General features: G+C 42.9%; 1 protein-coding gene across 2 annotated transcripts in view; it reads right to left on the reverse strand.

Annotated features, from left to right (window-relative positions):
- LOC121579070 (cytoskeleton-associated protein 5) overlaps positions 1-18203 on the reverse strand; it is a 69162-nt gene extending 50959 nt beyond the window's left edge. Inside the window, exons 1-11 of one of the 2 annotated variants that reach the window (XM_041893337.2) lie at positions 18157-18203; positions 14848-14951; positions 14470-14660; positions 13732-13938; positions 13327-13498; positions 12303-12545; positions 5137-5250; positions 4938-5042; positions 4702-4791; positions 3902-4066; positions 2432-2560 (exon numbers count right to left, since the gene is read on the reverse strand). In XM_041893337.2, the coding sequence (XP_041749271.2) occupies positions 2432-2560; positions 3902-4066; positions 4702-4791; positions 4938-5042; positions 5137-5250; positions 12303-12545; positions 13327-13498; positions 13732-13938; positions 14470-14660; positions 14848-14904 (1473 nt within the window). In that variant the 5' untranslated portion in view covers positions 14905-14951; positions 18157-18203. Of the gene's footprint in view, positions 1-2431; positions 2561-3901; positions 4067-4701; positions 4792-4937; positions 5043-5136; positions 5251-12302; positions 12546-13326; positions 13499-13731; positions 13939-14469; positions 14661-14847; positions 14952-17638; positions 17763-18156 lie in introns of those variants that run through there. The other variant, XM_041893336.2, reaches the window with a different exon arrangement.
- Between the last annotated feature and the right edge of the window lie 3354 nt (positions 18204-21557).

The following is a 21557-nucleotide window of genomic DNA, read 5'->3' on the forward strand; positions in this document are numbered from 1 at the left end:
CAGTTCTCCTCTGAATCATTCAGATGTTCATTGGCAAACTTCAGACGGGCATGTATATGTGCTTTCTTGAGCAGGGGACCTTGCGGGCGCTGCAGGATTTCAGTCCTTCACGGCATAGTGTGTTACCAATTGTTTTCTTGGTGACTATGGTCCCAGCTGCCTTGAGATCATTGACAAGATCCTCCCGTGTAGTTCTGGGCTGATTCCTCACCGTTCTCATGATCATTGCAACTCCACGAGGTGAGATCTCGCATGGAGCCCCAGGCCGAGGGAGATTGACAGTTATTTTGTGTTTCTTCCATTTGCGAATAGTCGCACCAACTGTTGTCACCTTCTCACCAAGCTGCTTGGCGATGGTCTTGTAGCCCATTTCAGCCTGTGTAGGTCTACAATCTTGTCCCTGAGATCCTTGGAGAGCTCTTTGGCCTTGGTGGAGAGTTTGGAATCTGATTGATTGATTGCTTCTGTGGACAGGTGTCTTTTATACAGGTAACAAGCTGAGATTAGGAGCACTCCCTTTAAGAGTGTGCTCCTAATCTCATCTCGTTACCTGTATTAAAGACACCTGCGAGCCAGAAATCTTTCTGATTGAGAGGGGGTCAAATACTTATTTCCCTCATTAAAATGCAAATCAATTTATAACATTTTTGACATGCGTTTTTCTGGATTTTTTTGTTGTTATTCTGTCTCTCACTGTTCAAATAAACCTACCATTAAAATTATAGACGGATCATTTCTTTGTCAGTGGTCAAACGTACAAAATCAGCAGGGGATCAAATACTTTTTTCACTCACTGTGTAATGTAATATATATATACACACACACACACACACACACACAACCGTTCAAAAGTTTGGGGTCACTTAAAAATGTCCTTGTTATCCATTAAATGAGTTTGAATAAGAAATATAGCAAAATGCATAAGAAATGTAGTCATTGACAAGGTTAGAAATAATGATTTTTTATTTAAATAATAATTGTGTCCTTCAAACTTTGCTTTCGTCAAAGAATCCTCCATTTGCAGCAATTACAGCCTTGAAGACCTTTGTCATTCTAGTTGTTAATTTGTTGAGGTATGAAGAGATTTCACCCCATGCTTCCTGAAGCACCTCCCACAAGTTGGATTGGATTGATGGGTACTTCTTACATACCATATGGTCAAGCTGCTCCCACAACAGCTCAATAGGGTTGAGATCCAGTGACTGTTGGCCACTCCATTATAGACAGAATACCAGCAGACTGCTACTTCCCTAAATAGTTATTGCATAGTTTGGAGCTGTGCTTTGGGTCATTGCCCTGTTGTAGGAGGAAATTGGCTCCAATCAAGCGCCGTCCACAGGGTATGGCATGGCGTTGCAAAATGGAGTGAGAGCCTTCCTTCAAGATCCCTTTTACCCTGTACAAATCTCCCACTTGAACACCTCCAAAGCACCTCCAGCATCTTTTCATTTAGTCTGCATCTCACAAATGTTCTTCTTTGTGATCCGACCACCTCAAACTTCAATTCGTCTGTCCCGGAGTCGCCTCTTCACTGTTGACGTTGAGACTGGTGTTTTGCGGGTACTATTTAATGAAGCTGCCAGTTGAGGACCTGTGAGGCATCGGTTTCTCAAACTAGACACTAATGTATTTGTCCTCTTGCTCAGTTGTGCACCGGGGCCTCCCACTCCTCTTCCTATTCTGGTTAGAGACAGTTTGCACTGTTCTGTGAAGGGAGTAGTACACCGCGTTGTATGAGATCTTCAGTTTCTTGGCAATTTCTCAGAACAAGAATAGACTGACGAGTTTCAGAAGAAAGTTATTTGTTTCTGGCCATTTTGAGTCTGTAATCGGGGGCGGCAGGTAGCTTAGTGATTAAGAGCGTTCTTTCGGTTACTGACACGTCGCTGGTTCTAATCCCCAAGGCGACTAGGTGAAAAATCTGTCGATGTGCCCTTGAGCAAGGCACTTAACCCAAATTGCTCCTGTAAGTCGCTCTGGATAAGAGCGTCTGCTAAATGACTAAAATGTAATCGAACCCACAATTGCTGATGCTCCAGATACTCAACTAGTCTCAAGAAGGCCAGTTTTATTGCTTCTTTAATGAGCACAACAGTTTTCAGCTGTGCTAACATAATTGCAAAAGAGTTTTCTAATGATCAATTAGCCTTTTAAAATGATAAACTTGGTTTAGCAAACACAACGTGCCATTGGAACACAGGACTGATGGTTGCTGATAATGGGCCTCTGTACGCCTATGTAGATATTCCATTAAGAATCTGCCGTTTCCAGCTACAATAGACATTAACAATGTCTACACTGTATTTCTGATCAATTTGATGTTATTTTAAAATGGACAACAAAATTGCTTTTCTTTCGAAAACAAGGAAATTTCAAAGTGACCCTAAACTTTTGAACGGTAGTGTATACACACACACACCCCCCCCCTCACCTTGCCAAGCTTGAGTTTGTCGAGGTCTGCCAGGAAGGGGTTAACAGCCTTCTCTCCCGCCACCTTCATGGCCGTGCCTAGAGCCTCGAACGCAGCATCTCTCACCTCTGGGGCAGGGTCATTCACTTGCTGCCATGAAGAAGAAACAACCAACAATATGTCATACATTCAGACAGAGCCATATCCATATTCAAATGGGGATTTATAGAAATAAGTGTAAAATAAGTATTTTACCATATACCGGTATTGATGCACTGACTGGTTTGGGTTTTTACTTTACCTTCTATAACGGTATTTGAATGATTGGTTTGTTAAAATGGGATACGCCGTGTTATGTCCATTTTTATAGTTTACTTCACTACTCGAGTCATCTCTCTCTCCGCTCCCACCATGCCGCTTTCCACACAGACCTAGCCCCGCCCCATCACTCAAGGAGCGCATTTGTTGTTCCTCAACAACGAGACACTTGTGTTCAGTCTGCATGGTCAATGAAGCACATGCAACAATGTTGATGACAATGATGCTTTATTCACTTTGCTTCTTAATATAAATCCACTAGCGTTCTATAATTACACTATTAGTTTGTGTTTCTTACATCTGCAAACAGCTAGTATGTCTTTTCTTAGCAAGTTGGACCTAAATTGTGTTAGCCACTAATGCTAATTGCTAGCTAGCTAATAAACGTACTGAGTCTGAGCAAACGTAATTAGCTATACAGCCTGATAATACCAGTGATGGTGTAGACCTAAATCTGCATGTTTGTGCAACAGTATCTTCTAAATCAAAGAGGAATACGCGAAGCATGAATATGTTACCTACATGAAGTAGCTAAGAGAAAACATTGAATGTAGCCAAAGATTATAGGCTCACCTAGGTTTGTACCCTGTCACAATAATCCTCCATGGCATTTTCATTCATTGTCATGTCAAACACTGTATTCAAAGTAATAATCATTCCATTTCCATGATTCCAACAATTCACCCAAGTGTTTCTAAAAATAAGGCCTATATTGTTTGCCCATATCATGCAGTCCTACGTGGCAGTGTGGAAATCATCTCAAATGAGTGCAGGAAATGCAGAAATTGATAAATTATTTTTGGTTGGAGTTTAATTGAACAGTATAAAACAATCACAATGTAGAAAGACCCATTGAAACCACTTAGAATGTATGCGTTGCCACCCTAGGGTCACAAACTACTCAAAGCAAATTTAGAACTTGTATTATTCAAAAACATCAAATACCTTATATATATATATATATATATATATATATATATGATATTTGGGCCATATTGCCCAGCCCTATGTTGGGTTGTATAATACTTCACCCGACCAACCAATAACCTCAATATTCCTTTATTTTGTGAACATTTGTCAAGTTTAACTCTGATCATTGCATGTTCACATAATATTTTCCCCCAGTGGACATGTACAGTTAGAAGCATATAGGATGGTTGAGATCAGACCAACCTTGATCAGGGCAGCACAGAGGGGTTTGAGCAGGCTCTTGGGCAGGGTGGAGGGGGTCGAGAGACGGATACTCCTGGCCAGGAACAGAGAGGCCTGCTGCTTGATGGACGGGTTCTTGTTGTCCATCACGGCCAGCATGTCCTCGCTCAGGTTCTGGAGAGTGGTCTGGGGGGAACAAACCAGGCCATTACCCTGTTTTTCTATTTGACTTTTTTGTTGATGTTACCATTCAACAATGTGTTGTGGATAAAGTGATATGAAAGATATGCTGGCTTGTTTGTCATCTTGGAAATCACACAAATTACCCTTGGCCAACTTCAGACCCATGCAAAAAGCAAATATCTTCACTCTTACCACTGTCCATCAATCAAGGGTGGATTTGCTACTCTAATGGAGTCTTGAATTACGTTTGACTAATTAAACATCTATCCACATTAAAAAGCTGTAGTAAATTCTAAGTGAAGGAAATGCAGTAATATGTGTACATGCCCACAGATAATCACATGCATTGACCATCTAGACTAGCATACATCTGCTTCTCAAATGGCAACTATAGAAAGGAAACAGGAACTATTGATTAGCACAAGGCCTATACAAAGGACTGGAGAGAGCTGCTAAATAAAACAGATATTTCACCTTATTAACAGTAAATTATACATTGTGTTGAGATCCACGGCCAAAGAGATACTGGTGCAGTTTCTCCAATAACACAGGCTCACACAGTATTGACACAGATTTAAAGTGCATTGCAAGCTATGAGCCAAAAGGATCATCAGTGGGAATAAAATTGGCCTACTCACTGTCAGGAAGACTGCATTGATGGCCTCTTGCAGGGACTGGACCACAGCAGGTTTCTTATCCTTAAATTTGTCCAAAATAGTTGGGACCACCTTGAGGAAAATAAACAATTTAAATAACCAAATCAGTCAAAATTGGAGATTAGCAAACAGTTTCCATTGTAGAAGAGTCTTGCACAGTAAAGCAATAATCTTAAGTATCTCTAGTTTCTCAGTCACCGTCTAAAGGGAGAATTTACCTGGCAGGCATACGTCCCAAACTTCTTCCTGAGACCAGAGGCCAATCCAGCCAGGCATTTTGCAGCTAGAGACACCAGCACGACATTGGTGTCTTTACCAATTACCTACAATAGGCAAACAGAGTTTAAGTGGCTATTCAGTGCACTGTACACATACTGTACCCTTCACTCACTCAGAGTTAACCAAAGAGTTGCCTACCCTTTTGAGTGCTCGAACCACATCTCCATAGTCTCCATTATCCAGTTTGGGGTGTTTAACCAGCATCTCCAAGGCCTCCAGGGCCTCTTTCCTCTCCTGCCATTTCTTTGCCTCCTGCAGTGACAGAGAGAGGGAGGCTCAGCCACAGGCCCAATACACAACAATGACAAATAGAGTATCGGCTCTATAGCTTTAGTTTATTGTGTAAGCTCTTAGCAGGAAAGATTAGATTTTATGAAGACAAGCAAGACAGATTTCAGACACTGCCTACTACAACTAAATGACATACTGTGTACTACTAAATATTACTAAAATGTACTGTTTAGTAAACATTTATGCAGTAAGCAACAAATAACATACTAGGCTCACCCATACTGCGAATTTGTCATCTAACGCGCATTTGCGTGTCTCGCCATTCATTCATTAATTATGATACAGCCCGTCCCCTTATCTGATTATCAGCGGTTGTCAAAAGAAGATTCTGTTCCTCAATAGCATGCAGTGAATTCATACTAGATGAAAAGCCCAAATGCGTATGACATCCTGGCAATATTTGGAAATGGCCACGGGATGGCTTTTCAAATATCGTCAAAACTATTTAAAGTTTTTCAACTAAAAAGTTATATTTGTACCTACATTAAGTAAATACCTGCAGTCAACTTGTGCAATATGTTAGGAGATAAAGCAGATCGCGTTCATTATTTCACCAGTCACATTACGAAGCTTACAATCACACGTCTGTTTGTAAATAGCACAATGGGAGAAAGCAGGAGCAGGTGAGTCCAGCTGTGTATGGACCGGGGGTCGCGTTTTATATTGAAAGCCAACAGTGTTTCTTGCTTCAATAGTGATCAGGGACGTGCAACTATAGTTTTCGTTCACAGAAAATATATTAGCGCAACACATTCGGCAGAAAATAGCTTCATTTTTCATCAGATGACAACTATTTGGCCGGCAGCCACCAGTAAATGAGCTTACAATGAAAAAGCAAGGTATTTTTTGGCAAAAACGATGCATGGCCAACATATTTCTGATGTTTATCATAGAAATAATTTAGTCAGCTACATTTCCTAATGTTTTGCTTAAAGTTAATCTAGCATTGTACCAGAGAAAAGTAGGCTGGCTACATGGAGAAAAGTACCAGAGAAAAGTAGACTGGCTACATGGAGAAAAGTACCAGAGAAAAGTAGGCTGGCTACATGGAGAAAAGTACCAGAGAAAAGTAGGCTGGCTACATGGAGAAAAGTACCAGAGAAAAGTAGGCTGGCTACATGGAGAAAAGTACCAGAGAAAAGTAGGCTGGCTACATGGAGAAAAGTACCAGAGAAAAGTAGGCTGGCTACATGGAGAAAAGTACCAGAGAAAAGTAGGCTGGCTACATGGAGAAAAGTACCAGAGAAAAGTAGCTCCACATCAGTCAGAGTCTGTCTGCTGATAGAACGCCTGTTCGTGAATTGTTATGAGTGGAAAAGTGCAACTGAAACAAAACAAAAAAAATTATGCCAAGCAGATATTACAATAAGAAGCATTTTAGATCAGAGTTTACAAAACGCAGCAAGATATGAGTTTTAGATATTTTTCCTGCAAGAAACGCAGAATAACACGACCCAAGTTTAACTTGCTAGTTATCCAATTAAGTGGCTGAATTAATAAGGTGACGGCATCATATTGCGTTGGCTTTCTGCCGCGTTTGAGAGGTCAAAGCCCTGTAGATGAGTTATCTGTATCTTGATTTCCTTGCGTTTTTTCTCCTCTCCATTCTCAGCCCGTCTGCTCCTCCGCAATCATCTTCGATCAGAGCAAGCAGGCCCGTTACCCTATCGACTCAAGACTCCACAAACACAGCGTGTACACGAGGTGGTCACGTGACCTACAAACGCAATGGTCAGAAGACTCAAGCTCCTGCCGACAATTCCACATTTTCTTCAGGTTATCTACTTTCTTGTTTAAACGTCTGTGGAAAATGTCTGGGTTCAAGAAAAATACATGTTTGCCCATCAAAATGGCAACTAAACGCCAGAAAACCAAAGTTACTGCTGATGCTAGCGACGCCATTTCGCTAACTTTAGCTGAACAACTAGACCGGGTGGAGGCGGTGGTTACACGTGCTGTTGGTGCAGCAATTCAAGGAGTGAGGGAACAAGTTTCTACCTTGCAAGATAAGTCGGACACCCACATGGGATCAGTTTGAGCGCTAATAGAAAAGGTGGATCGCATTCAGACTGAAGCAAGGGGCCGAAAAAGGGATGTGAACCTCTGCACTTTGGAACTTGAGAAGATGCAGTTACTTTCAACGGTGAGCAGCTCTCCTTTACCTAGGCAAAATAATTTCTGAGAAGTCTCCCCAGCGACAGGCCTACACCCCCCCAAACTTTATATAGAGGGGCTATCAGTCTTTCACACTGTGGTAAAATAAGCCAGTTTGTTATTTAGAATTATTTATGTTTTTAGAGGGAGAGAAACCAAAAGCCCACGTGCCTATTTTTCAAAAATCAGTCTTTAATTCCCCCATTGTATTTACCTAAGTTCTCTCTGAACTCCAGGACCACCGCCAGCTATATACATTTTTTGCCTGATGCAGGACTCTAGTGCCAGAGGAGAGAGACTCAAGGACAGAAAACTATTCCATTAATATTAAAAAGACAGTCAACTTGTGCCACAGTTTAGATTACCGATAGATCAGCGCTCTAACTCCCTCTGGTGATAGTGTGGTGCAATGACAGAGTGACGCAATTTACCACCACCTGCCACCATCTACCACAAACAGACGCGGCATAAGCTCAAAACTTTTAAAGGAAGAACCACTGTATTACGCAGATATTTTCCTCCTATATTCAGTGGCTTCGGAAAGTATTCAGACCCCTTGACTTTTTCAACATTTTGTTACGTTACAGCCTTATTCTAAAATGGATTAAATGAAAAAAACAGCCTCAGCAATCTACACACAAAACCCCACAATGACAGTGAAAACCGGCTTTTAGAAATGTTTACACATTTAAAAATAAAAATAAACAAATGCATACAGTTGAAGTCGGAGGTTTACATACACCTTAGCCAAATACATACTCAGTTTTTCACAATTCCTGACATTTGATCCTAGTAAAAGGTTCCCTGTCTTTAGTTAGGATCACCACTTTATTTTAAGAATGTGAAATGTCAGAATATTAGTAGAGACAATGATTTATTTCAGCTTTTATTTCTTTCATCACATTCCCAGTGGGTCAGAAGTTTACATACACTCAATTAGTATTTGGTAGCATTGCCTTTACATTGTTTAACTTGGGTCAAACATTTTGGGTAGCCATCCACAAGCTTCCCACAATAAGTTAGGTGAATTTTGGCCCATTCCTCCTGACAGAGCTGGTGTAACTGAGTCAGGTTTGTAGGCCTCCTTGCTCGCACACGCTTTTTCAGTTCTGCCCACACATTTTCTATATGATTGATGTCAGGGCTTTGTGATGGCCACTCCAATACCTTGACTTTGTTGTCCTTAAGCCATTTTGCCACAACTTTGGAAGTATGCTTGGGGTCATTGTCCATTTGGAAGACCCATTTGTGACCAAGCTTTAACTTCCTGACTGATGTCTTGAGATGTTGCTTCAATATATCCACATCATTTTCCTTCCTCATGATGCCATCTATTTTGTGAAGTGCACCAGTCCCTCCTGCAGCAAAGCACCCCACAGCACGATGCTGCCACCCCCGTGCTTCACGGTTGGAATGGTGTTCTTCAGCTTGCAAGCTCCCCTTTTTTCTCCAAACATAACAATGGTCATTATGGCCAAACAGTTCTATTTTTGTTTCATCAGACCAGAGGACATTTCTCCAAAAAGTACGATCTTTGTCCCCATGTGCAGTTGCAAACCGTAGTCTGGCTTTTTCATGGCGGTTTTGGAGCAATGGCTTCTTCCTTGCTGAGCAGCCTTTCAGGTTATGTTGATATAGGACTTGTTTTACTGTGGATATAGATACTTTCGTACCCGTTTCCTCCAGCATTTTCACAAGGTCCTTTGCTGTTGTTCTGGGATTGATTTGCACTTTGACAGAACGCGTCTCCTTCCTGAGCGGTATGACGGCTGCGTGGTCCCATGGTGTTTATACTTGCATACTATTGTTTGTACAGATGAACATGGTACCTTCAGGCGTTTGGAAATTGTTCCCAAGGATGAACCAGACTAGTGGAGGTCTACAATTATTTTTCTGAGGTCTTGGATTTCTTTTGATTTTCCCATGATGTCAAGCAACGAGGCACTGAGTTCGAACGTAGGCCTTGAAATACATCCACAGGTACACCTCCAATTGATTCAAATGATGTCAATTAACCTATCAGAAGCTTCTAAAGCCATTACATTTTCTGGAATTTTCCAAGATGTTTAAAAAGGCACAGTCAACTTAGTTTATGTACACTTCTGATGCACTGGAATTGTGATGCAGTGAATTATAAGTGAAGTAATCTGTCTGTAAACAATTGTTGGAAAAATGACTTGTGTCATGCACAAAGTAGATGTCCTAACCAACTTGCCAAAACTATAGTTCCTTTACAAGAAAGTTGTGGAGTGGTTGAAAAACGAGTTAATGACTCCAACCTAAGTGTATGCAAACTTCCGAATTCAACTGTAAATATTCAGATCCTTTGCTATGAGACACGAAATTGAGCTCAGGTGCATCCTGTTTCCATTGATCATCCTTGAGATGTTTCTACAACTTGATTGGAGTCCACTTGTGGTAAATTCAATTGATTGGGAATGATTTGGAAAGGCACACGCCCGTCTATATAAGGTGCCACAGTTGTAAGAGCAAAACCAAGCCATGAGGTCGAAGGAATTGTCCATAGAGCTCTGAGACAGGATTGTCGAGGCACAGATCTGGGGAAGGGTACCAAAGAATTTCTGCAGCATTGAAGGTCCCCAAGAACACAGTGGCCGCCATCATTCTTAAATGGAAGAAGTTTGGAACCACCAAGACTCTTCCTAGAGCTGGCCGACCGGCCAAACTGAGCAGTCGGGGGAGAAGGTCCTTGGTCAGGGAGGTGACCAAGAACTTGATCGTCACCCTGACAGAGCTCCTCTGTGGAGATGGGAGAACCTTCCAGAAGGACAACCATCTCTGCAGCACTCCACCAATCAGGCCTTTATGGTAGAGTGGCCAGACGGAAGCCACTCCTCAGTAAAAGGCACGACTGCCTGCTTGGAGTTTGCCAAAAGGCACCTAGACTCTCAGACCATGAGAAACAAGATTCTCTGATCTGATGAAAACAAGATTCAACTCTTTGGCCTGAATGCCAAGCATCACGTCTGGAGGAAACCTGGCACCATCCCTACCGTGAAGCACGGTGGTGGCAGCGTAATGCTGCGGGGATGTTTTTCAGCTGCATGGACTGAGAGACTAGTCAGGATCGAGGCAAAGATGAACGGCGCAAAGTACAGAGAGCTCCTTGATGAAAACCTGCTCCAGAGCGCTCAGGACATCAGACTGGGGCAAAGGTTCACCTTCCAACAGGACAACAAACCTAATCACACAGCCATGACAACGCAGGAGTGGCTTCGGGACAAGTCTCTGAATGTCCTTGAGTGGCCCAGCCAGAGCCCGGACTTGAACCCGATCAGAGAACAATGGGAGAAACTCACCAAATACAGGTGTGCCATGCTTGTAGCGTGATACCCAAGAAGACTCGCGGCTGTAATCGCTGCCAAAGGTGCTTCAACAAAGTACTGAGTAAAGGGTCTGAATACTTATGTAAATGTGATATTTCTAAAAACCAGTTTTTGCTTTGTCATTATGGGGTATTATGTGTAGATTGAGGGGAAAACATGTATTTAATAAATTTTAGAATAAGGCTGTAACTTAAACTGTGGAAAAAGTCAAGTGGTCTGAATACTTTCCAAAGGCACTGTATGACAGATATTCAGAATTCAATCTCATCTTTATTATCCACATTTGAAGAATTCAAATTGCTGTCCAGGTAGAAGATAAATTGGACAAAATCAGCATTAACGTTAATGAATGAAGCGGCCAAGAAAGTTTCACTTCCCTCAACAATTCCTATGAAAACACAGTTCACTTATTTGAGTATTAGTATACAAACATCTCTGCATGGACTGGTGAAGTTTAACTATGAGAAAATGTACAACGAGGTTGAATGAGATTTAACCATTTGGGAGAAGTTGACTGCTTCTTTACAAACTAGGGTTGCTTTCATAAAGATGAATGTATGGCCACATATTAGTTTCCTGAGCATGATGATCCCACTCCCTCCACCAGTAGGCTATTGGGAAATGATTGATAAACGTATACGTAAATACCTTTGGAATGGCAAACATCCAAAGATTAGGTTTGAGGTGTTACAACGACAGAAGTGTAATGGTGGCCTTGCATTACCTTTTTTTTTTTTTACCACCAGTCTTTCCAGTTACGCCCACTTAGAGCATGGTTTGATCAGTCTACATCAGTCTCTTGGAGAACTATTGAGAAATAACTTGTTTCACCTACTAGATTACAGGATGTGCTATTTTCTGGTATATCTAATAAGAAATGCATGCTATATTTTGGTCCTATTATTTCTAATACAACAGAGAATTTTAGGAAGGTTGAGAAGTGAATAGGTGGTAACTGGAAATGTCATCTCCATACACACATATGGCATAACAAGGCTATTACTTCCGGTAATAAACCTTTTGAGTCTAGAGCCTGGTCTGCAAAAGTGGTCAATAATCTAGGGGACATATTCAACTCAAAGGCTCTTCTTAGTTTTCAGGAACTTCATCTTGATTTGCAAGGGTCGTCAATATTTCTATATCTTAGACTACGGTCAGCACTTCGTGCCTATGGGGTCCCATTGGGTACAAGTTTGGGAAGGCACCCGGTGATGGAGTTGATTTTTACATTCAATGTTGTTTATTTTAATTTGAACCCTTTGGGGGGGGGGGGTATGTTTGGAATGGGTGGGGAAAAGTGTCATTTTATTTTTATGATTGTATTGCCCTTGTGATCCAATTGTTCACAACAAAAAATAACCACGCAAACCTTGTGTACTAAGCCGATAATACCGTAAATGCTGGGATGAGAGAAGGACGGAATGACAATATGAAAATCTGGATACCGTCCAACTCTAACGCCCATAGGCACCTTGTAATACATCCAACATGTTCAGTAAGGTAGGTGCTTACAATCTTCTCGTAGAAGTCTTTGGGCAGTTTGGAGAGGATCTCCACTGGGTCCAGAAGCTCATAGGGGTCAACCTGAGGAGCAGATTCGTCCTCACAGTCTCCGTCCTCACAGTCTCCGTTAGACCCTGCCTCGGCCTGCTGTTCCTCAAACTTGGCCCTCCGGTCCTGCTGGGAGCGTAGGAAACGACTTTGTCTGGGGGCCGACGACGGCACCTTCACCCACTCCTCCTCCAGCTCCTTCAACTGGGGACATATACAACACAGGCAGAGTGGTGCATGCTTGTTTGCAGAGACATAGTTACAAAAAAGGGCTATTGTATAAAAACACCACCCACAAGAATTATCAAGTTTGTCAAAAGCAAAAGGGCCTTTCACAGGAAAGGAGTCTGAATTCCCCAGCATAGTGAGTAAGAACTCATTAAAAGGTGCAATATGCAAAAATCGGCATTTCCTGGTTGCTAAAATAGTTTGCGACAAAACAAGCAGTCAAGGTGTAGAGAATCCTTATACCATCTAAACCACTGTGAAATGTATTTTCCATAACCAAAAATATTGTTTTTTCAGCTGGTGTACAATACCGAAAGTAAGAAGCAAAAACGATACTTAAGAACGGGAAACATAAATAGCGCACAGAACAGATCTATAACTAACATTTCTATGTGAATTTGGTCGGGTCGCCTACAAAGTTACATATTGCAGCTTTAAACAACCCCCCCGGTGCACATTTTGGTTTTTGCCCTAGCACTACACAGCTGATTCAAATAACCAACTCTCCATCAAGCTTTGATTATTTGAATTAGCTGTGTAGTGCTAGGGCAAACATCAAAACATGCACCCAGGAGGGGCCCCAGGACTGAGTTTGGGAAACCCTGCCCTACAGCAAAGATGTCCTGGGAGATTCTATCCAAAATACTGTTCAAAGACATCTTAGAAGACTTTCCAACATACAGCAACAATGCTGGTCCACTATTCGCATTCAGGTAATGATGAAATACCATGTTTTGGATCGACCCTTAACCCTCACCTGTACAGAGTTTATGTTTTGAAGAGGAGGTCTTAGTGAGTCCCTGATCCACCTGTAGACCTCCACAGCCAGCAGTTTGGCCTCATCTCGGACTGCCTTTTCTCTGGACTCAAAGAGCTTTGGCAACACTTTAACTATGGGCTTTAGGGTCACAGTCTTGGATCCAAATTCACTGGGGAGGCAGATAAGCATATGAATTAAGTTTCATTTTTGCGTTACATTTAATCAAAGCAGGTGGTACATACAAGACATGAGCAGGTCTTAATCCCAAAATTGGGCATGTGTGTCGTCTTTGGTAAAAGACCCAACATGTCACATCTCCACAATCATTACCAGTATTTAGTACTTATCTAGGATAAGGGAGAAGGACACTTCCTTCTCTACTGCTCCAGCTCTGTGTCTCACCAGAGTGATCTGCGTATGGTCTCCACACAAGCGACGACTATTTTCGGGTTCTTGTTCTCTAATCCTTTGATGAGCTCCTCCTGTACCGTGTCGCCTTTCTCAATCTCTATGTACATGAGGCAGATGTCTGAGCCCAGCTCTTTGGCCCGCGCCTTAGGCTTGTTGAATACCTTACACACCACGCCTGACACCACCTCACCCACCGTCCTGCAGAGCAACAACAGATAGTAGGTTATAAAACAAAAATAGCTCATCTAATGTTCATTCAAACAGGTGGGATTAAGAATCAATTCTCTTTTGCAAGGACTAGGATCCGGGAGTTCTACCTGACCAAAAGGAAATAATCCAGGCCATAGGTCTAGTTGGTCAGAAGAAACTCCCGGGGCAGTATCCAAAGAGTCTCACAGTAGAACATTTGTCAATTTTTCTCCTACTCTTATGGGTAAAAATAAAAGCTATGCATGAAGCCTCTTTAGTCATAGGAGTCCTAGTCGACAGATATTTAGGAGACCTCATGAGCTGTCCTAAACAGTTAGAGTTACCAGCAGATGTCTTGATAATAGAAAAAAGGCAGCGAGTCAGCGGTTCCAGCACCATAGACAGGTCATTTCTTTGGAGTTGTTGAAAGTGGAGTTTTGATATTTATACATGATTAATTCATAATCTAGTCCTACACAATATTTAGTATTCAGCCCATGTCTAACTGTTATATATATTTATATTTTTTCATCCCCTTACCTAAAAGCCACGTGTGCATTCACTACATAAGCCAGAACAGCCTCCAGTCCTTTGAGCTGGGCCACTGCGTTTGAGTCAGTCACAAACTTCTTGATGATTCCCTGGTACTTGGCCCATTCTGGACTCTTATCATCAATCCTCTGGAAGAGCTTCAGGGCCTCCTCATACCCATTCAGCCTGGCCTTCCATATCTGGGACAGCAAGGAGGGACAATGAAGGGGTTAAAAACGGAACAGTGCTAGAGTAACGTTAGCTATATAGCTAATGTTGTTAAATTGCTTTCATGGTGTATTACCCACAACCAACTGAATTCTACCCTTCAACCTGCATCACAAAAAGGGACCATAAAGGAGCCAAAGTATAACAAATGAGAATCACCTTATGTTCACATTTCTGATCGACTGGTAACTTCATCCAGTCACTGTCATCTCCCATGATGATTTGTGTGGATTCACTTCAAAATGATATAGCCAAGCTAGATACTGTTGAAAATGAGAAAACACTGGCACATATTCATTGCAACAACAACAAAAAAAGAATTGTGAGGGTCTTAGCTAGAATAGTTAGCTAGAAATATTCAGTTCTCTGACCTTGCTAGTATGAAGACGTATCAGACTGTTAGCCAGATTCCAACACTGGCCAACAGTTGTACGCAGGGCAAACCAGTTGAGGATTTCTAGTATGTCATCAAAATCAAATCACGTTTTTGGAGTCATTCAGCAGTTAACCAATTAAGTACAACGCCATTGGAAATTAATGTTTAAAGTTGGCTTGGGCGGTATCCAGATTTTCATATCGTCATACCGTCCTTCACGCATCCCAGGATTTACAGTATTACCAGCATATCACACAAGGGGGCACTAAAAACGCAAGAAAAACATATATTACCTCCATTGGGCCTCTATTACCACAATGCAAAAACAATTTGCACAAATACCGAATGTCATTTTCGGGGGGGTGGACATTTACAAGCGAAAGTGAACAAGATCAATAGTGATGCACGCTTTTCAGCAGCACGGACTGGGAGACTAGTCAGGATCGAGGGAAAGATGAACGGAGCAAAGTACAGAGAGATCCTTGATGAAAACCTGCTCCAGAGAGCTTAGGACCTCTGACTTGGGTGAATGTTCGCCTTCCAACAGGACAACAACCCTAAGAACACAGCCAAGACAACGCAGGAGTGGCTTCTGGACAAGTCTCTGAATGTCCTTGAGTGACCCAGCCAGAGCCCGGACTTTAACCCGATCAAACATCTCTGGAGAGATCTGAAAAATAGTTGTGCAACGACCCGCCCCATCCAACCTGACAGAACTTGAGAGGACCTGCAGAGAACAATGGGAGAAACTCCCCAAATACAGATGTGCCAAGAATGTAGCGTCATACCCAAGAAGACTTGAGTCTGTAATCGCTGCCAAATGTGCTTTAACAAAGTACTAAGGGTCTCAATACTTATGTAAAATGTTATATTTCCATATTTATGTATATTTGCAAAATTTTCTAAAAACTTTATTTTGCTTTGTCATTATGGGGTACTGTGTGTAGATTGATGAGGGGGGGTAAAACAATTTAATCAACTTTAGAATAAGTCTGTAACGTAACAAAATGAATGCACTGCATGTTCAGAGTAAATTTAACTCTCAACATTAATTTCCAATGGCATTGTACTTGATCAGGCAAAAACTGCTGAATTTCAAAAAACGTGCTGCGATTGATTTATTATGATGATATAGCAGAAATCACTAAAACGGGTTTGCCCTGCTTACTAAAAATTGACCCCGGTGGCTGTTAGTAGGCAGGGCAAACCCATGTTGGTGATGGCCAGCAACTTTAAGAGACCTCCCCAAATTACATGCTGACTAGATCGCTCGCATGTTGATTTTGTCCATCCACACCAGGAAACGCAGGTTGTAATATCAAAATGAACTCTGAACCAACTATATTAATTTGGGGACAGGACGATTTAGGAATTTAGCTACCTTACTGTTACTAGGTAAATTGTCCTGGGATATAAACATGGGGTTGTTATTTTACATGAAATGCACAAAGTCCTCTACTCCGACAATTAGTCCACAGATAAAAGAGTAAACAGAGTTCATATCTAGGAATCTCTCCTCCGTCAGGCTTCTTCTTTGGACTTTATATGGCGGTTGGCAACTAACTTTAAGGTGCATTGCCACCACCAACTGGACTGGAGTGTGGAGCTCAGTTCATCTTTCGAAATTCTATTTTAGCAACTGGCTACACAGATGCCAGTTGATGCGCATGAGCAGTGTGGGTGCAATAATTGAATTTTACATTTTTTACTTAACCTTTATTTAACTAGGCAAGTCAGTTAAGAACACATTCATATTTACAATGACGGCCTAACCGGGCCAAACCTGGACGACGCTGGGCCAATTGTGCGCTGCCCTACCGGACTCCCAATCACGTGTAAATGTATTTTGCAACGCTCGCGCACTGTGTGGTCAGCACGTTCGGTTTGAGAAAGACAATTATAGCTGCATACCATGCACCTCCAATGTATTGAACCGTTGTAGATTTCCAACCTGTGGGTGGCAGTAATAAGTGACTTGGAGGTCCGAATAGCAATTTTTTCGGTTGCGTGTACATTTTCATTTAGACCTTTTTTGGAAGTAACGTTACATACCTGCCGTAACGAGAGTAAATAAAGAATTTAAGCGAAACGCCATATTTGGTGAGAAACGAACGTATTGACATTTGTAAATCGCTCTGGATAAGTGCGTCTGCTAAATGATGTAAATGTAAATTACAACGCTTGCAGAGCTGTCTAATTAACAAAATAAACGGGGAAAAAACATTTTCTAGATTGTCCCAACCACGGTTCGATGACAATAATCCAGATTAGCAAATTCGACTGTTTTCCTGACTTGTTTTAGAGTGCCATTGTTGAGAACTTTAACTAACGGTAACTATGTGCTGTTAACAAACGTAACATTAGCTAATTAACTTAAGTAGCCTATTAACGTTACACAGCAGTAGGGCTAGTCATCTACCTAGCTACTGTTAGCTAACAAACTAGCTTAGGCTAAAGTAGCTAGGTAGATGACTAGCTAACGTATACTAGCGGCTCGACTTTATCAGGCTAGCTAAACGTATAATGAAAAACCAACCTAACTAGGGACATTCATTCAAGCAATGCAAATCTTACCTCACTTGCCTCTGCAATATGTAGGTAGTCGTTTGCGAAATGAAAGGCAAGAAAACAATTATTATTTCTCTGCACCACAGCTGCCCTGGCTGAACACCCACTAGCGCAGAAAAATTATTTCATTTGAAAATGTCAGTTCACGAAGCTTACCCATGGATTGGTTATGAAAGTGGTGGGATGCGCTCGATGATTGGATGATTTAAACGCACTTCCTGTGGGTCTGTGCCACTGGCTCATTAGGCATTTAAGACAGAGAGGAAAAGGCTAAGCGAGACGTATAACTGGGTCCAGAATCTGTCTTCTCCAGCAGGTGGCGTTTAGTTTTTTTTTCGCTCATCAAGCGAGGAGTTTTTGTATAAAGGTCAGAGATTGTCGCATTTGGTAAAACAAATACATTGAATGGCTTGTTTGCTACGTGTGGCTTATTAATGGATTTAATGGTGCTCCGTGTTCAAAGTTTCAGATATTTTTTTATAACCCAACCCTGATCTGTACTTCTCCACAAATTTGTCCCTGACCTGTTTGGAGAGCTCCTTGGTCTTGGTGGTGCCGCTTGGTCTTGGTGGTGCCGCTTGCTTTGTGGTGCCCCTTGCTTAGTGGTGTTGCAGACTCTGGGGCCTTTCAGAAAAGGTGTATATATACTGAGATCATGTGACAGATCATGTGACACTTAGATTGCACACAGGTGGACTTTATTTAACTAATTATGTGACTTCTGAAGGTAATTGGTTGCACCAGATCTTATTTAGGGGCTTCATAGCAAAGGGGGTGAATACATATGCACGCACCACTTTACCGTTATTTATTTTTTAGAATTTTTTGAAACAAGTAATTTTTTTCATTTCACTTCACCAATATGGACTATTTTGTGTATGTCCATTACATGAAATCCAAATAAAAATCAATTTAAATTACAGGTTTGTAATGCAACAAAATAGGAAAAACGCCAAGGGGGAAGAATACTTTTCCAAGGCACTGTATAAGCTAAACAGACTGGTAGCCAGGAATACAAAAGTGGAATTAAACACATTAAAAGAATGCTTGGAAGCTGAAGTGCTGGAAACCTTTCCAGGATTTCAGTAGTCTGGGCATCCACCATGAACTTTCTCCTGTAAAATCTCATCCTGTTCATTTCTTCCTGTAAAGGTTTCACATCTGGGCACACCTAGGCATCTCTGTGGAGATTTGTTGAAGATGAGCCTGGATGCTCCTCCCATCCTCCCCACAGTTTATGTCCTCTTCTGCCTATAATGCATTCAACAAAATGACACTAGCAAGCGTGTTTGTCAGCACAGTGCCAATGACAGCACACCACCAAGATTAGGCACTAAGTCAAGGGACATGGGGCTGGGGAAATGTAACAATTTTCAAATGCATAAACACTTATGGATGCAAGGACAGATGGTCCATGACGCTTGTATGTGTTTCAAATAGATTTCAAATAAAATTAAAATTAAAATGTATTTGCCACATGCGCCGAATACAACAGGTGTAGACCTTACAGTGAAATGCTTACTTACAAGCCCTTAACCAACAATACAGTTTTTAAGAAAAAAAAAAAAAAATGCAAATAGTCCGGGTAGCCATAGCCATGATTAGCTGTTCAGGAGTCTTATGGCTTGAGGGTAGAAGCTGTTAAGCGTATAGCCTGCTAGTGTCACGGATTCTGCCGAGGCTGCTCCTCCTCCTTGCTCGGGCAGGCTTCGGCGTTCGTCGTCCCCGGAGTACTAGCTACTGCCGATCGATGTTTTCGGTGTTTGTCTTGTGTTGTCTAGTTAGTACACCTGTTGCATATTAGTGTTGATTGTTTAGCATATAAGTTCCCTTGTTTTACGTTTGGGCTTTGTGTGTTATTGTTCATTGTCTTGTTGATGTTCGGCCTAGCTACTACTTCGGATTACGCATATGGTGTTTTTCCCTCCAGTGTTGGAGACGTTTGTTTTGTGCGTAACACTCAGTAAAGTAGTCAACCTGATTCTCTGTGTCCTGCGTCTGACTTCACTCGCCATGTACACATCACCTCCTGACAGAATAACACACCACCATGGAGTCAGCAGGACCAGCGGTACCAATGGAGTCTTTAGAGGAGCGCGTCATCAGCCAAGACGCCATGATCCGAAGACTCGGCAACGCCATGCAGAATGTGATGGACACTTTGAGCCGATGGGAAAGAGGAGGTTTGCCCACACCTCCTCCTACAATACCACCACCATCGGTCAGACCCATCGTTCCATCTCCGGAGTCCAGTGGGATTCGGCTCTCGCTCCCGAGGGCTTATGATGGCACCGCAGCCGGGTGTCAGGTTTTGCTACTTCAAGTAGAACTCTACCTGGCAGCCATTCACCCGGCGCCCTCGGGATACGAGAGCGTTTCCGCCCTTATCTCCTGTCTATCCAGCAAGGCATTGGAGTGGGCCAATGCCGAATGGAGGGGAATAGACGCCGCCACCATCAGTTATGCGGAGTTCTCCCGCCGCTTCAGGGCGGTTTTCGATCATCCCCCAGAGGGGAAAGCGGCGGGGGAGCGTCTGTTCCACCTCCGACAGGGGAAGAGGAGCGCGCAAGATTTCGCCCTGGATTTCCGGACTCTGGCGGCCAATGCGGGATGGAATGAGAGGGCCCTCATCGACCACTATAGGTGCAGCCTACGGGAGGACGTTCGCCGAGAGTTGGCCTGCAGGGACACCAACTTGAGCTTCGATCAGTTGGTGGACATGTCGATCCATCTGGATACCCTGCTGGCTACCCGCGGACGTCCGGAGTTGGGGCCGTCCATTCCATCCCCCAGCACCTCCGAGCCGAGCCCTATGGAGCTCGGGGGTGCTGGTGCTAGAGAGAGGAGGAGAGAGACCCGGAGAGAGGCCGTCCCCTGCACCAACTGTGGCCGTAGAGGACACACTGCGGTTCGGTGCTGGGGAGGGTCTCCTAGGAATCGAGGCAGCAGGTCACGCACTGATGAGTCATTCCAGGTGAGTCAGCGCCCAACTCACCCAGAGCTCTCTGTTGTCCACTTGTGTATCCAAGTAGAATTTCCCCAGGTCTCATCTCATTCCCAACATAATTTTATTGATCGCAATTTCTGTTATAAATTAGGTATTCCCTACCTACCAGTAGATGTGCCTTTCCCTATCCATGTCCTAGACAGCCGTCCTTTGGGGTCAGGATTGATTAGGGAGGTCACGGCGCCACTTAAGATGAAGACGCAGGGGGGTCATGAGGAAATTATACATTTGTATCTGATCGACTCTCCTGCGTTTCCCGTGGTGCTGGGGCTTCCTTGGTTGATATCTCATGACCCCAACATTTCGTGGCAACAGAGGGCTCTCAGGGAGTGGTCTGATCAGTGTGTCGGGCGGTGTGTAGGTGTTTCCGTAGGGGCGACAACGGTGGAAAGTCCGAACCAAGTGCCCGCACTGCACATTCCTCCTGAGTATAATGGTTTGGCACTCGCCTTCAGTAAGAAGAGGGCGACTCAATTACCACCGCATAGACAGGGGGATTGTGCAATAGACCTCCAGGCAGGCGCTGCACTTCCGCGTAGTCATGTGTATCCTCTGTCTCAAGAGGAGACGGCGGCTATGGAAACATACATCGCCGAATCTCTGGGACAGGGATACATACGGCCCTCCACTTCTCCTGCGTCCTCAAGTTTCTTTTTTGTGAAGAAAATGGGTGGAGGTTTGCGCCCGTGTATAGATTACCGTAGTCTCAATCAGATTACTATTAAATACAGTTATCCTCTCCCTCTGATTGCGAGTATGACGGAGTCATTACACGGAGTGCGATTCTTCACAAAATTGGATCTCAGGAGCGCTTACAACCTGGTGCGCATTAGGGAAGGAGATGAATGGAAAACAGCATTTAGTACCACCTCGGGTCACTATGAGTATCTCGTCATGCCATACGGGTTAATGAATGCT

This window comes from Coregonus clupeaformis, chromosome 3 (assembly GCF_020615455.1).
Source record: "Coregonus clupeaformis isolate EN_2021a chromosome 3, ASM2061545v1, whole genome shotgun sequence".
NCBI classification, from domain to species: Eukaryota; Metazoa; Chordata; class Actinopteri; order Salmoniformes; family Salmonidae; genus Coregonus; species Coregonus clupeaformis.